Source organism: Saccoglossus kowalevskii, chromosome 10 (assembly GCF_978046115.1).
Source record: "Saccoglossus kowalevskii chromosome 10, keSacKowa6.1, whole genome shotgun sequence".
NCBI lineage: Eukaryota > Metazoa > Hemichordata > Enteropneusta > Harrimaniidae > Saccoglossus > Saccoglossus kowalevskii.
In genome coordinates, this window is record NC_140650.1 from 23,573,256 (window position 1) to 23,587,194 (window position 13,939).

The 13,939-nt window shown below is 37.1% G+C and overlaps 1 protein-coding gene across 1 annotated transcript in view; it reads left to right on the plus strand.

Annotated features, from left to right (window-relative positions):
• The window catches only part of LOC100370654 (protein SERAC1-like), a 34,240-nt gene extending 21,581 nt beyond the window's left edge, over positions 1 to 12,659 (plus strand). The window contains exons 13-16 of the mRNA XM_002733895.4: positions 7,643 to 7,740; positions 8,203 to 8,385; positions 8,731 to 8,874; positions 9,460 to 12,659. Of these exons, the coding sequence (XP_002733941.1) occupies positions 7,643 to 7,740; positions 8,203 to 8,385; positions 8,731 to 8,874; positions 9,460 to 9,659 (625 nt within the window). The 3' untranslated portion in view covers positions 9,660 to 12,659. The remainder of the gene's footprint in view (positions 1 to 7,642; positions 7,741 to 8,202; positions 8,386 to 8,730; positions 8,875 to 9,459) is intronic.
• Positions 12,660 to 13,939: the final 1,280 nt, after the last annotated feature.

Consider the following 13,939-nt stretch of genomic DNA (forward strand, 5'->3'; position numbering starts at 1 on the left):
CGCACGGAAATTAGCTGTCGACAACCGGCTATCAGCGCTAGTCAACGCGGACCAACAAGTCATCGATCATTACGATGAAGACCACGCCGAATTTACCGAGACTGAGTCATATGAAGTCGAAATACTCGCCCGCTTCGCTCGACTTTCGATGTTTGTCGAAGAATTCCAGACTATTCGATTTCAACAACCAGTCATCCAACAAGCATCCCTCGATCACAACATGGCCGCCCTACAACCGGATCAACAAACCCACTACAAGTCAGTTCGTCTTCCGCATTTAGAAATGCCCACTTTTCACGGCGATCTACTCACTTGGGCCGAATTCATTGACAATTTCAAAGCCGCTGTCCACAACGACCCTCGTATATCCGATATCCAAAAATTCACGTACCTCAGAAACTACGTAGATGGTGAAGCCAAACGATAGATCAACAGATTTCCAACGGTTTCTAGACAACTGGACCCCGAGACAACTGGACCCCGAGACAACTGGACCCCAGTCAACTGGACCTCCCCATACGTGACGGAACGAGTTGTCTACATCTGTGCCGTTTATCATGATTTTGATAAATAAATGGATCTGATTTAACACATCTCGGTAACCCTAAACCGATCTGAGCGAGTTGTACCACTGATCGCCATTACGTGCGAATAGCTACTTCATTGGAAATGTACTCCATTGTTCATTACCGTTCACATGCGTCGCCATGTTTGGGCAATACCACCCTCTTCTTTGTAAGGGGGGGGGGGGGGTAATCATTGTTAGCTTGATCGTTAATAATCGTTATCTGTTTTCTTTTTTCAGAATAGTTGGAAGAATGGAGTTTGTTTTAATGTTGCTGCAATATAATTAAACACTTTTCCCCATTGTGTACGCGTTGTTTACCTCATTAGTTGTTCTGCAGTTAGTTTGTTTTGGTACGGTATATCTCTTTTTGAAGGATGTGGTGGCCCTGAAAAGAGCCGTTTGGTTTGGTTGACACCTACAGAATTGGCTAATACCTACAGACCTGGACCATTGATTGTACTACATGCGCGTAGTAATTTTGATGTAGATATTTCTCTCTGCTCATACTTCTCCCATAGATTAAATAATTTACCCTGGATCCGCTTGTACTGTTTTCGCTGATATCTTCTCAGTTTTCCTTCCTTCATCAATCTCACTTGAATCGAAACCAATCTTGCTTCTCTATACATAAACGGGATAAGCACGTACAACTGCAGATGTGAACGTCCAGCCTTTGCATTAATACGCCTGTGCCAGCCCTCAACGTCGTTATTAGTACGTACTCTTGTTGTATACACTCCATGTTGATGGGGGCCATACGCTGCTGTCTAACCATGTTGATCTGATATAGTCTAATAAATCTTGAAGTCCCGGGGTCGCCTTCTCTGCTAATATATTAAAACTGGCTTCGATGTGCTCTTCTGGTAAGAATGGTAATGCCATCAATTCCCGTATATACTCATGGACGGGGCCATTTTCCATATACGGTACTTGAAGACCGAGGTGTTGAACCTTTTCGCCACACAGCTTGGGTCCAATGAAATGAACACCCCTGGATTGCTACATCGGGAAAAACACTGTATATGGCTTTCCATATAGCAGCTTCAAAGTCTACAATAACACGTTCTAATTTAAGCCCAGGAACTGCCCTCTTCGCTATCTTCAGGATTTTCTTGTAGTCTTTCTTTTCTCGCCGTGACATCAAACAAAAAAATAGTGGAACCTGTTTAATATCACCGTTTTCACCTTTCACGAATGAATGGATGGAAAACAGTTGATAAAAAGGTCGATGCACTATTTTAAATGTTGCGTCAATGTACCATGTTCTTGATTTTGATAAAATGTCCAGTTGTTGCGGCGTATAAAATAATAAATGACGAGCGCTGTCCGGTATACTGTCCGTTGCGATTTCAAAAGTTAAATCGGTCGGCTCTTCTGGGCGCATACTCTGGCGTTGTCTGTCAGCGTTCCGTATCAAATTAGCCGGTACTAACTGGTTGTTGGCCCCTTCATCCTCGTTGTTAATTAATAACTCTTCGACGATAGTTGCTGCTGACTGAAATATATCTTCTTTGGCTCTTTTCTTCACCTCCATCGTTGTTTTTATCTTCGTAGCTGTGCCGAGTTTAGCAGGGTGGGAATGACCCAGTAATCCCTCAACAAAAACACCGTTGTTTTCGATGACTGATGCCGTACATCTGATGTTCTTGTTCGTTCGTAGACCGCATCGCCACGTTGTTTGGCATGAATCACGACCTGTACTTTTCGCTGTATATGTGTAGCCATGATTGTCCACAAGAATGGGTTTACCTCTCTGCGTAGCACCCAATATGATCTCGTACGTAGTCTCATCCGGCTCACCGATTCTTGGAATTGGGTCCGGGATTTCGCCATCAGAAAGTGTGTCCTCTAAAACTTCAGAGACTTCTCTAAACGAACGACTGACGTTGAATGACCCATTCTCCGGTTCCGGTGCTGGTTCAGTATCCATGGCGACATCGGCGTTGTCTTGACAATTGGAACATAGCCAGCTGAAATCTTCTAATTCACCTCTCACTAGACTCCGATACTGTGCGTGACTCACCCCTGAGTTACATAGCCTATGCTGCCACCTCAAACAGTTGTCACAAGAAAGTGCATGTTGTCTAATCGACACGACTTTCTTACAGGTAACACACTTGTCCACATCTTCCAAAGCAACAGCGGGTACGGGTCTGGAACTGGCCATCTCGAATGAATTGCAAATGATATACTAGTGGCAGAGCGATACATAATAATAGCGTGAGCAGTTAAGTACTGAACTCAGACTAATAACAAGCTAATAACAAGCATAGAGTGCACTTCGCACATTGAGGTTACGACATTGTATCTTTGTAAGTAGGTTTTACCGACATACTACATGCTGCAATTATAGTAATCTAGTAACAATCTATAGTTAACTTGTACAACAGGCAGTTGAAAGTTACACAAATATGTGTTAGTTCAACTGTGCTTATACATTATTACAGTGAAAACGGATTAATTTCCTTAAACTCGAAAAATATTTGATCGGGCAAATAGAACTTTTATTTATTAAATAGTGACCTCGTATCAACAAAGCTGATATATGTTTTCACTGCATTTGGCAATTCGTACTTGCCAAATTACTACAACTTTTGAGGAACGCGAGACAGATCTTTGCTTTATAATTTCATGTACTCAGTTCAAGTTAGGTTTAACTACATGTATTTGAATTTGGAACACTTGTGTTAATCGTGAAATTGCATATCGGTACCACCTCTTTGAAGACTGTTAATTGCCGTCACCAGACAGGTGTTGCGGTAACACCTATTTGAAGAATGTTTATTGCTGTTATCCATTAGTCCGTCCTTAGTGCTGCACTGCTTTGAGTTTTGAGTACAAACAAAGAGATACACTGTACTTAGAGTTTACCCTCTTACAGACAGAGATATAACCGGTACGTACTTCGAGTTTCCTGTGCTCAAGTACAAATATATATAACCGGTACGTACTTCGAGAAATACACTGTACGAGTTTATTGTAAGTCAAGTACAGACAAAGAGACACACTGCTTTGAGTTTCGAGTACAAACAAAGAGATACACTGTACGAGTTTATTGTAGTCAAGTACAGACAAAGAGACACACTGTATGTACTTTGAGTTTCCTGTGCTCAAGTACAAAGAGATACACTGTACGAGTTTATTGTTGTCAAGTACAGACACAGATATAACCCGTATTTGTTTACAGGTACATATAAATGGCCCGTGATATGTACGAATCATTGCTAATTCTTAAACAAACTTCAAACAATGTGTTCATAAAATGTCTCTTCTTCGGAAACCTGGAAAATATAATAATGTTTATTATGCATGCGTTAGCGTTGTCAACTTATGGCTACTACACCGATGCTATGAATGGTATCGTCCAAGATGGCGGTGCACTGCTGTTCGTTGCGTGGAACAGTAATGAATCGATCTATTTACAGATCTAGACAACCTCGTCCCGTCAGTGCCGTCACTAGTTAACCCCGTCACGTATACGGGGGTCCAGTTGACTGGGGTCCAGTTGTCTCGGGGTCCAGTTGTCTGGGGTCCAGTTGTCTTGGGGTCCAGTTGTCCAGTTACCTTTCCAACCACCGCTGAGAACTACAAACTCGCATTCGACCTGTTACACGATAGATATGGTCAACCTCGAGAAATCATCAATGCACATATGAAATCTCTATGGTCCCAACCACCACCGGATTACAATGCAACAAGTTTACGAGAATTTCATGACGCATTAGAAACAACAGTACGAGCTTTGAAATCCCGATGTTGTCAAAACTACCGCTTAATTTTCAACAACTGATACGTTCGAACGGTAACAAGGACTGGACATTAGCCACGCTAAGTAAATGCATGCTTCAAGAAATACGTGTTCTCAACGTCGGACATGAAAACAATATTCTTAACCCGGACACGTACCCCTCATTAGTCACCACGTTCAACATAGTGGCGCAGGCCATTCAAAACAACCACCATGAAATATCCGCGTTTCACGGTTCAACTCAACACAGCCCTTCAAACCCACCAGCGACGACCGCCAACCATGGATCAATTTCACCGCCTCCCACAACTCAGCACTACAGTAAATCTGCAACTCGATCAGCGAAATCACGATTTATTCCGCGACCCTGCAGCTACTGTAAAAGCCGGCATTCGTCGAACGATTGCCAAACCGTAAGTACACGTGAATCCCGCTTAGACATTGTCAGACGTAATAAACTCTGTTTTAATTGTTTAGGCAAACATGGTGTAAAACGGTGCCGTTCACGCTTCACCTATAGAAAATGTAAAGGTGATCATCATACGTCCATACATCCGGACACTGTCGATTCAATTCAATCTGTCACCTTTGCTGTTGCTCCACCATCTTGTTGTCTCTTGGTGTCCGAAATAAATCTATCGAATGACTAACTGATTCTCTCATTAAAAGGTGTTGTTGTTATCCGTCGATATTATTGTCGGTTATATGAAATGCAATTTTAGTTGATTAAAACAAAAACATTAGATTGAAAGTTTGTTTTTACACCAAAATGTTTTTGGTTTAATTTTTTTTAAAGATAATATCCTATTGTATGACGTTGTTACAAAAATAAAAGTTTTTTTTTGTTTTTCTAAGTAGTGCTATGCTCGTTAATCAGACTATTATTATGCAATGTTACAATAACATAGTGAATAAACTATGCACGGACTTGCGGAGATCCATTAAAAAAACAACCTTGCCCTATCTTTTGCGGGCCCGTTACTGAAAACACAAGATTTTTTTTTTTGTCTAAGCATTGTTAATGATGAGTGATACGGAGCGATTTTAAATTCAGCGTTTACGATTTTTGTCTGATTTGTTCATTTTATGTTGCGTCATTTTATGTTATTTTCGACTTTTTCTTGAAACACAATCACTTTGTTTGTATACCTTGCATAGATTTTGTTAGATTTGTTCATTTAGCTCTATTTACATTTATCCACTGTAAGAGTCATTCAATAACCTTTTCAATAATCATGATGGTATCACCAAGCTCTATGGAGACAGTGAAGCTATTGTGACCGTCAGGTCGCTTGTTTTAATAAGGGTTCATTTGATTTTATTTCACGTACTTTCCCCCTAAATGGTCAAAGTTTCTGGCACAACCTATATTCACACTTTACCTTAGAAGGTCTTCTTACTACACTTTAACTCGTACAGATGCTAACTACACATAATGATGACTCCATCTACACAGCACCATTGGTTTTTCCTATGACAATATGTCAATTCAAGACTAACAGGAAAATAAAAAAACAAAAACAGCTAAAATTTTCTACTCTCGTATCCAAATTCCGGATGAGCATCTACGTCATTGACGTTCTGGTTATATAAGTATCACGACAGTCTTCAAGAAAGCCAACTGTTAGTGTTATTACAACCACAGTCAACGAATAGAAAATAGTTTGTTTGTTTTTTTTGTGTAGAAAAAGACCCCCTGGGCGTGTGCCCGGATATGACCTCAACTCCTTTATTGTGTCAAAAGTGGGGGGGTGGGTGTTTGCCCAGGCATGGGCTCTTACCCGGATAAGTACGGTATCGGTACAAACATATTTTTGCTGCATGCTGACGCAAATTACAATCATGGTAGTGATTGCTGCTGTTGCCCATCTTTTTGTTCTCTTTAGCCCTTGTATGATAAAGTGAAAGTACATAGGGCTGGCAGGATAAGGGTTAATAAACAAACGGAATGAGTTATCACATGCGTGATCTTGTATTTTATATTCTTAAACTAGTACTTTCATAGTTGTAATTTCTGTTGACACATTACCGCTATCAAACATTTTTCAAAAGAATTACTGTGGAATACTTTATTTTCGCTGGAATTAATTTACGTTGAAAAGGTTTTTTAGGCGTTTTGTATGGAATTTATTTTCACTGATTTTTGATGAGTTTAATGGGAAATATAAGAAAAAAAGTTTATTCGCTGGATTTTATTTTCACGGAATCATCCCTTCAGCGAGAATAGCGAAAATAAATTCCAAGCAAAAATAAAGTATTCTACAGTAGATCCTTATAATTACGTGCAGTATCGCATTACATTTTGATTTTGTTGACTCCCGTGTGCAAAGCACAAAAAGGGTCTTTGCAGTTAGTGTGTCTGTCTGTTCCATCGATATCTCAAGAACCATACATTGATTTTTGATGAAACTTGGCACACAGATGCTCCAAACTAATGCGCAGATTTTATTTTTTTGGGTAAAAATCTGTGCAATATTAATTACCTAATTTGCATAATGATTAATCAATTTTTGGCTTTTCCACCGATATCTCAAGTACTAATCATCACATTTCAATAAAACTTGGTACATAGATGTCATAGGACACTGCACCAACCTGATATTTTTTAGGGTAATATGAGTACATATTTATTACCTAATTTGCATAATTAATTTTCAGCTTTTGATATTTCAAGTAGTCATCATCAAATTTCAATGACACTTGGTACATAGTTACTTAAGGACTGTGCAAACCCCTGATTAGTTTTTGGGTAAATATTTGTGCATATTAATTACCTTATTAGCATAATTAGTTAATTTTCACTAATCATCAAATTTCAATGAGACTTGCAACATAGATCTTCTAGGACTATGCAGAGACCTGATTAGTTTTAATTGGATATTAATTACCTAATTTGCCTAATGTTCCACTGATATATAAAGAACCATGAATTGGATTTTAATGAAACTTTTAAAGAGAACTTTTCAGAGACCCAATTAGTTTTTGGTAAATATTTATGCTTATTAATCACCTAATTAACATAATTAATTAACACTGATATTTCAATTACTGATCATCACATTTGAATAAAATTTGGTACATAAATGCTCTAGGACAATATACAGGCCTGATTAGTTTTGGGTTAAAATTTGCTCATATTAATTCTCTAATTAGCATAATAATTCATAATTTCTGTTCTGTTCATATTAGTTACCTGACTTACATAATTAGTTTTCAGCTTTTCCATCAATATCTCATGTACAAGTAATTTTTAATTAATTTTTAATGTGTAGTCAATATTCTTAGCACACGGGAGTTCTTTCTAAGCTTTCTTTTATTTTCCTTAGGCGTACCATTGCCAGCAGAAGTATTGAAATGCTGGAAAAGCTAAAAGAAGCTGGAGTTGGATGTCGGCCTGTAATATGGGTTACACATTCTATGGGAGGTGAGTCTGCTTGTAATATGAAGTTATTACAAGGATACCGAAACGTGTGCACAAAGACTGTACAGCCTCATAATAACCTTCTTTATTGTACATCTTTTTCTCCCAATGATACATCATGGGAATGCTGAAATCCAAAAACAGAATCAGCGAACTTCTTTGAGTCGGGTCCGTCCGGTCAATCCCCAGGGCAGCTATGTTTGTTTTTATTATTATAGGACGCTCACGCATGTAATATTTGGTATTAGCATTTTCTAAAATAAAAAAAACATTACGCCATGCTGTAACTTATGATGTTACGATGACAGATTATGCATTTTATGGGGGAGTCAGCCCATATACTAAGTCAAAAATTTTGCAGTTTGTTCTACAGCAGACAGATTCGTTGAAACCTCTATCTGTGTTTTACAGTATTAAACCAAACTATGCAGGCTTATCTTAGTCACTGATTCATTCTGTTTCCAGGGTTACTGGTAAAACAGATGATATTGGATGCTCAGAAGATGGACGATTTCAAAACTCTCTCGGATAAAACAAGAGGTGTTGTTTTTTATAGCACGCCACACAAAGGTTCACCGCTAGCTGCATATTCCCAGCAAGCGAAATACCTACTGTATCCTTCCGTAGAGGTGAATGAGCTCAGTCCAGGTAAGCACAAGTGTATTTATTTAGTATTGGCAGAGATGATAATGTTTCTCAGCAAGGGTTTCTTATTTTATCTTCATTATTTTCAGCATCTAGTGAAATTGCATCTCCAAAATGGCCAGTGTTTGGAACTTGACAAGTACATGAAAGTGCAACAAATATTACATGCGCATCAAATCTCTCTCCTGTCAACTTTCGTCAATTTACACTCAACAAAGCCTGCATAACAATTTTAACTAAAGCTTGTAAATAATAGGAAATTGTACATTTCGATCAAAATTAAGAAGAATGTAAGTGTTGGATGACATACTATTCGTGTAGTAACACTTATTCATATCCACTTACTAGAATCCACCTCACTAGAAGAGCAACATCGTCAGTTTTTTTCATTTGCCAAAGAGAGGAAAATCCGTTGTCTAAGCTTTGGAGAAACCGAACCAACCAATATTGGCCTGGGAATTAAGCTGCTTATTGTACCACCAGAGTCTGCCAGTAAGTATTCATGTCACCATTCTAACAAGTATTGTAGTACTGTATTATTTTAGCATATTTAGTGTTGTAGGGATTCTCATTAAATTCTAAATTTGTTGTTTAGTTAAGGAAACAATACATTTTTTGTTAAATTTGAATATCAACTCAGTTTAATTTAGTGCAAATAAAACTCAGCTAGTAACCCAGCCATACGCAGTACCATATATTTCATACTGCCCAGAAAATTGCATCTTATTTACTTAGATTGTTGTGATATTTAGGTATTTTTTATTGGCTTTTGTCATGATTAAAAGATACTAAAAATACTGATGGCCATAGAATTTGGTACAGTGCATGAAAGAGATGAAACTTGAAACAACGTGCACAGGTTATAAAGACAATTTCAACCCAAGCCCTCTTTAACAAAGTCCTTGCTTATTATTTCAGTGACACCACAGTTATAAGTATGTCTATTCTAATTTTTGCTAAGTTATTTCTTTGTTTGAATTTAACTTTGTCAATATTTAAATCATGTAGTGCTCAGTGCTCTATTGCAAACCAATAGTCGCATGAATTTACAGCATGTTAATTGTTTGTCTCTTTCAGATCCAGGATATGGTTCGTTCCAAGAAATGGATGTGAATCATCTGAATGTCTGCAAACCTGACAACATTGACTCCAAACTCTACAAACTGTTGTGTAGTTTTATTGATGAATTGATTCCTAAAAAGGTCATTGAAGAAATCTCAAGTGTCCTCGACCCAAACAAATCCACAGAAGAATATTGCTGGGGAGACATGTTTTAAAGTTCCCAATAACTATTTTTTTTGTATAGTTGTACTTTATTTTTGCGAACATTTAAGATTATTGCTACATTTTGAGTTACAATGTTTGTCGTGATAGGCCATCACAGGTTAATACCTGGAATTTATTATCAATTTTGTATTTTGATGTGTTCTCATTTATACTGTGATTAGGTCAGTGGCGTCCTAACCTTTATCTCGGACATGCCAAGACCACTCGCGTTCAATCTTCACATGTATATCATGCATCTTGGGATACATAATGCATAGCGGCCATTTTTGTGCTAAAAATTCATCAAAATCGATCATTTCTGCCATTTCAGAAATTGACTGTGTATTGATGGATTTGATACAAACATCAGGCATTATGGGACCTTAATGCACATCATTTTGTTTTTTAGTTAGATTCAAAATGGCTGATTGGTGGCCATTTTGTTTTAATGAATGCTGTATTGGAGCTGTATCTCTGACATGCCTTGATAACTCACACAAACTATGTAATGCAATTACTTGACACACTGCTAATGGATTTCTTATGTTTGACACTGTTTAGTTGAATATCACAAATCCAATACCGGGTATATTCATCGAGCTAAACTGCTCTAGGTTTATCTGTAGCCCGGTTATTTATCTATAGTCCATGTGGTTTTTATGCATCGGCTCACAGTTTTGGCTACAATGCTACTTTGGTTCAAATTATAGATGGCTGCACTGAATTACCTGGGCTTGATCACATGCATGTCAACTCTCAAACATCAGTGGTTCCAAATTGTTAAACATTTTAATGCATCTTCAAAATTTCAAATAATTTGATCGGACCCTGGATTGCATTCATCTCAAGAGAAACAAAAATCTTCAAAAATTTACCAGAACTATTTTTGATAGTAATGAAAACTTGAAGTTGATTAGCAGCCTTGTTCTTATTAAAGTTATATTGTCGATAAGAATCTGTTTGTAGCTTTTGACATTTTGAATATTGAATGTGGCAGCTTTTGGTATTCACAAATTATCCCTTTGCCAATAGCCAAACACTGCCAAGCAGTTTCATGGATTTGGTTGTGATTCAGTTCTTAGCATCTTAATGTTGAGTCACTGAAACACACATAGAATTCTTTAATTAATGACCAAAGATATAGACCAGGTGACAAAATTAATATTTGATGTGTAGCATTTTCTTTGAAGATTAGTCCCTTTCGAATTAATAGAACAACCATTTTAATCGTTACCACAGCGTACAAGAAAACTTAGTACATTGATCATTACATACTTTTTAGGTACCCAAAGCATAATTCAAACAGTGTTGAAGACAATCAGTATAATGCTTTTTTCAGATTTCATTTTTGGTCATGTTACTCAAAATTGAAGGGCTTTCAACCAAGTTTTTCTGACAATACAACTTTAATAGGAATTGGGAGTATTTGTAGTTTTCAGAATTTAATTAAATTTGTCATATTCTTAGAAAATGCATGCATTATGACACACCAATACATTAGGCAAAGTGCCACTGATTGAGCTGTATGGGTGAATACTGAAGTAGATGTTGAATACTGTAGAATACTTTATTTTCGCTTGGAATTTATTTTCGCTGAAGGAATGATTCCGTGAAAATAAAATCCAGCGAATATACTTTTTTTCCTATATTTCACATTAAACTCATCAAAAATCAGTGAAAATAAATTCCATACAAAACGCCCAAAAAGCCTTTTCAGCGAAAATTAATTCCAGCGAAAATAAAGTCGTCCACAGTATTCAGACGACTTTGTCTTGATATTTCGTGTTTTTGCCTAAAATTCGCCATAATGTACAGTATGAAAGCAATCTCTCATAAGTATTTAACCGATAACAATGAAATTACCTTTGGAGGGCTAACGTTATATTCTGTTACCTTTCACAAAATAAAACCACAAAACATTTTTCATATTTTTCAAAAAAATTTAATCAAGACCAGGAGGCATTTAAAAATCATCTTGTCGAAAATGAACAAAGAAATATGAAAAATACATAAAAATGTGCAATATATTGACAGGAAAATAGATGGTCTTTAAAGTGTTAATATACTCACCGCCACATTGTATCGCCATTGATGCATGCATGTTTATCTAGGAATGAGTCTGTACTGGTGATTGGATAGAAGGATTTCAAAATGCAGTCAAATCTGTGTGAAGTGACCAACTTAAAGTACTTAAATATATTGACCTTTATATTTTATGGTGGTTCATTAAGTCTGAATAAAAAAAAAATATCTACAGAAATTGTCCACTCAAATGGGCATATTTGAAGATGGGAATAAATAAATGTGCTTTTTTGCCCCCGATTAACTTGAAAATGTATTCAGACAAATAATCTTCCATCTATCATTTTGGGGTTCATACTTTACAAAAATGTACATGCTGGCATTGAGACTGCCCACGTGAGGTCATGCCCAAGTCTGGTAGTCTTCATCTAAAGGTGGTCACTAACACAGGATTGTCTAGTAACAGATACATGTACTTAATTGCAAACAAAACTGTCTATTGCTATGGATATCTGATGGATTTCAATTTTCCAATGTTACACTGTACTATACTGGTAATAGGAGTCTGAGAACATCCTGACTTGTATGTTGTAGAAAATATGGCATGTATAAAACTTGTGTGGCCCTTTTGTTGACCGATTTGACTGTTTATGTATATAAAAAAAAAAGTTTTATCTACAGAAGAGAAAAGCCTGGTCTTCGATACAAAACTACTTTAAGGTGTTATTTTGTCTACCCATGTGGTTTTTGGAAATACACAAACTGACTACCTGTGTATTTATATTTCTACTAACAAATATGAAATTAAGGGTAAGAAGCCAAGTAGTGTAAATTCACTTAAGATAAAGTAGTAATTCTACACGTAAGCCAGTATGTATGTCTGAAGAGTTTGATTACTATTTATTGATAATGTAGTTATTTGTACAGCGTTATTTCAATTCTACACTGCTATGTAATAACATGCAATTAAAACTGCTTTGGAAAAATTATATTGTACTTGTTGGATTTATTACAATGCGTGATAAACTTTAGGTCAAGTTAAGATCTATTTTATGCATTTTAATAACTGCAAAGTCATTTGCCATCAAGGTCTGAGTGAACTGCATGGGCAAGGTCCAGCCCCCTAGGGGAAAACTTGTCTAAAATCATTTGCTCCACGCATACCTCAGTGATGACCATAATCAACCTTGTTAATTTACCAGACAGCTTTTTAGTCCCCGTTCGAACGAAGTTCGAAAACGGGGACTTATAATTCGGTCTCCGTCCGTGCGTTAGTCCGGAGTCGTATCTCAGAATTCCTTGGGCCGATTCTGTTCATTCTTTGCATGTGCCGAGTACTTTATGGGGGACATATGCACATGCAGTGGTTTAGCGATTCGATTCAAAATGGCCGACTGGCAGCTATCTTGTTTTTTGAAAATGTTGTATTTTGGACATGCTTTGTCAGTTTTCATTCAAACTTGGTACATGGATTATACATGTTAGGATGTGAGTTCCTGAGTCTGTCTGTCCGTCCGTCCGTGCGTCAGTCTGTCCAGAGTCATATTTCAGAATCCTGTGGACCGATTCTGTTTATTCTTTGCATGTGCCTAGTATCTTATGTGGGACATATGCACATGAAATGGTTTAGCGATTGGATTCAAAATGGCTGACTGGCAGCCATCTTTTTTTACCTTGCCCGTACCATCAAAGATGGAAGGGAAAGGTATATTAAGGGAAAAATTTTGTCCGGCGTTGTTGTCGTCGTCGTTGTTGTTGTTGTCGTCGTCGTTAATAATTGTTATTGTGTGCATAATAACTTTACTAATTCTATTCCAAACTTTATCAAACTTGGTCACCTTATTCATCAGTATAAAGTCTTCCCTGAGTTTGAACAACAGATGTCCTGTATGAAAATATCATGCAAAAATTGAGAAAATCTGATAAAATATTTTGACTGTTTCTACTTGACTGATCACTGGTGATACACATCAAAGGTCACTGATCTCAGTGGAAATATGCATTGTTGTATGTGTTCAATGAAGCAAATGATTTATCTTGTAATAATATCCTTGGTAATGTATCTCAGAATCCCATACTGGGTTTCAAAACCAACTCATGGAGAGATTGCACAGTCTGATACACATTTGCAAACCTACCAATAAAATCTTTACAGAAAACAAGATGTCAGAAAATCAATATAAGCACTCCTATGAACTGGGTGCCTAACTTTGATCAAGATCTGAAGCTATTAGTTCAAAGTTATCAAATCAAAAACAATACATTAAAA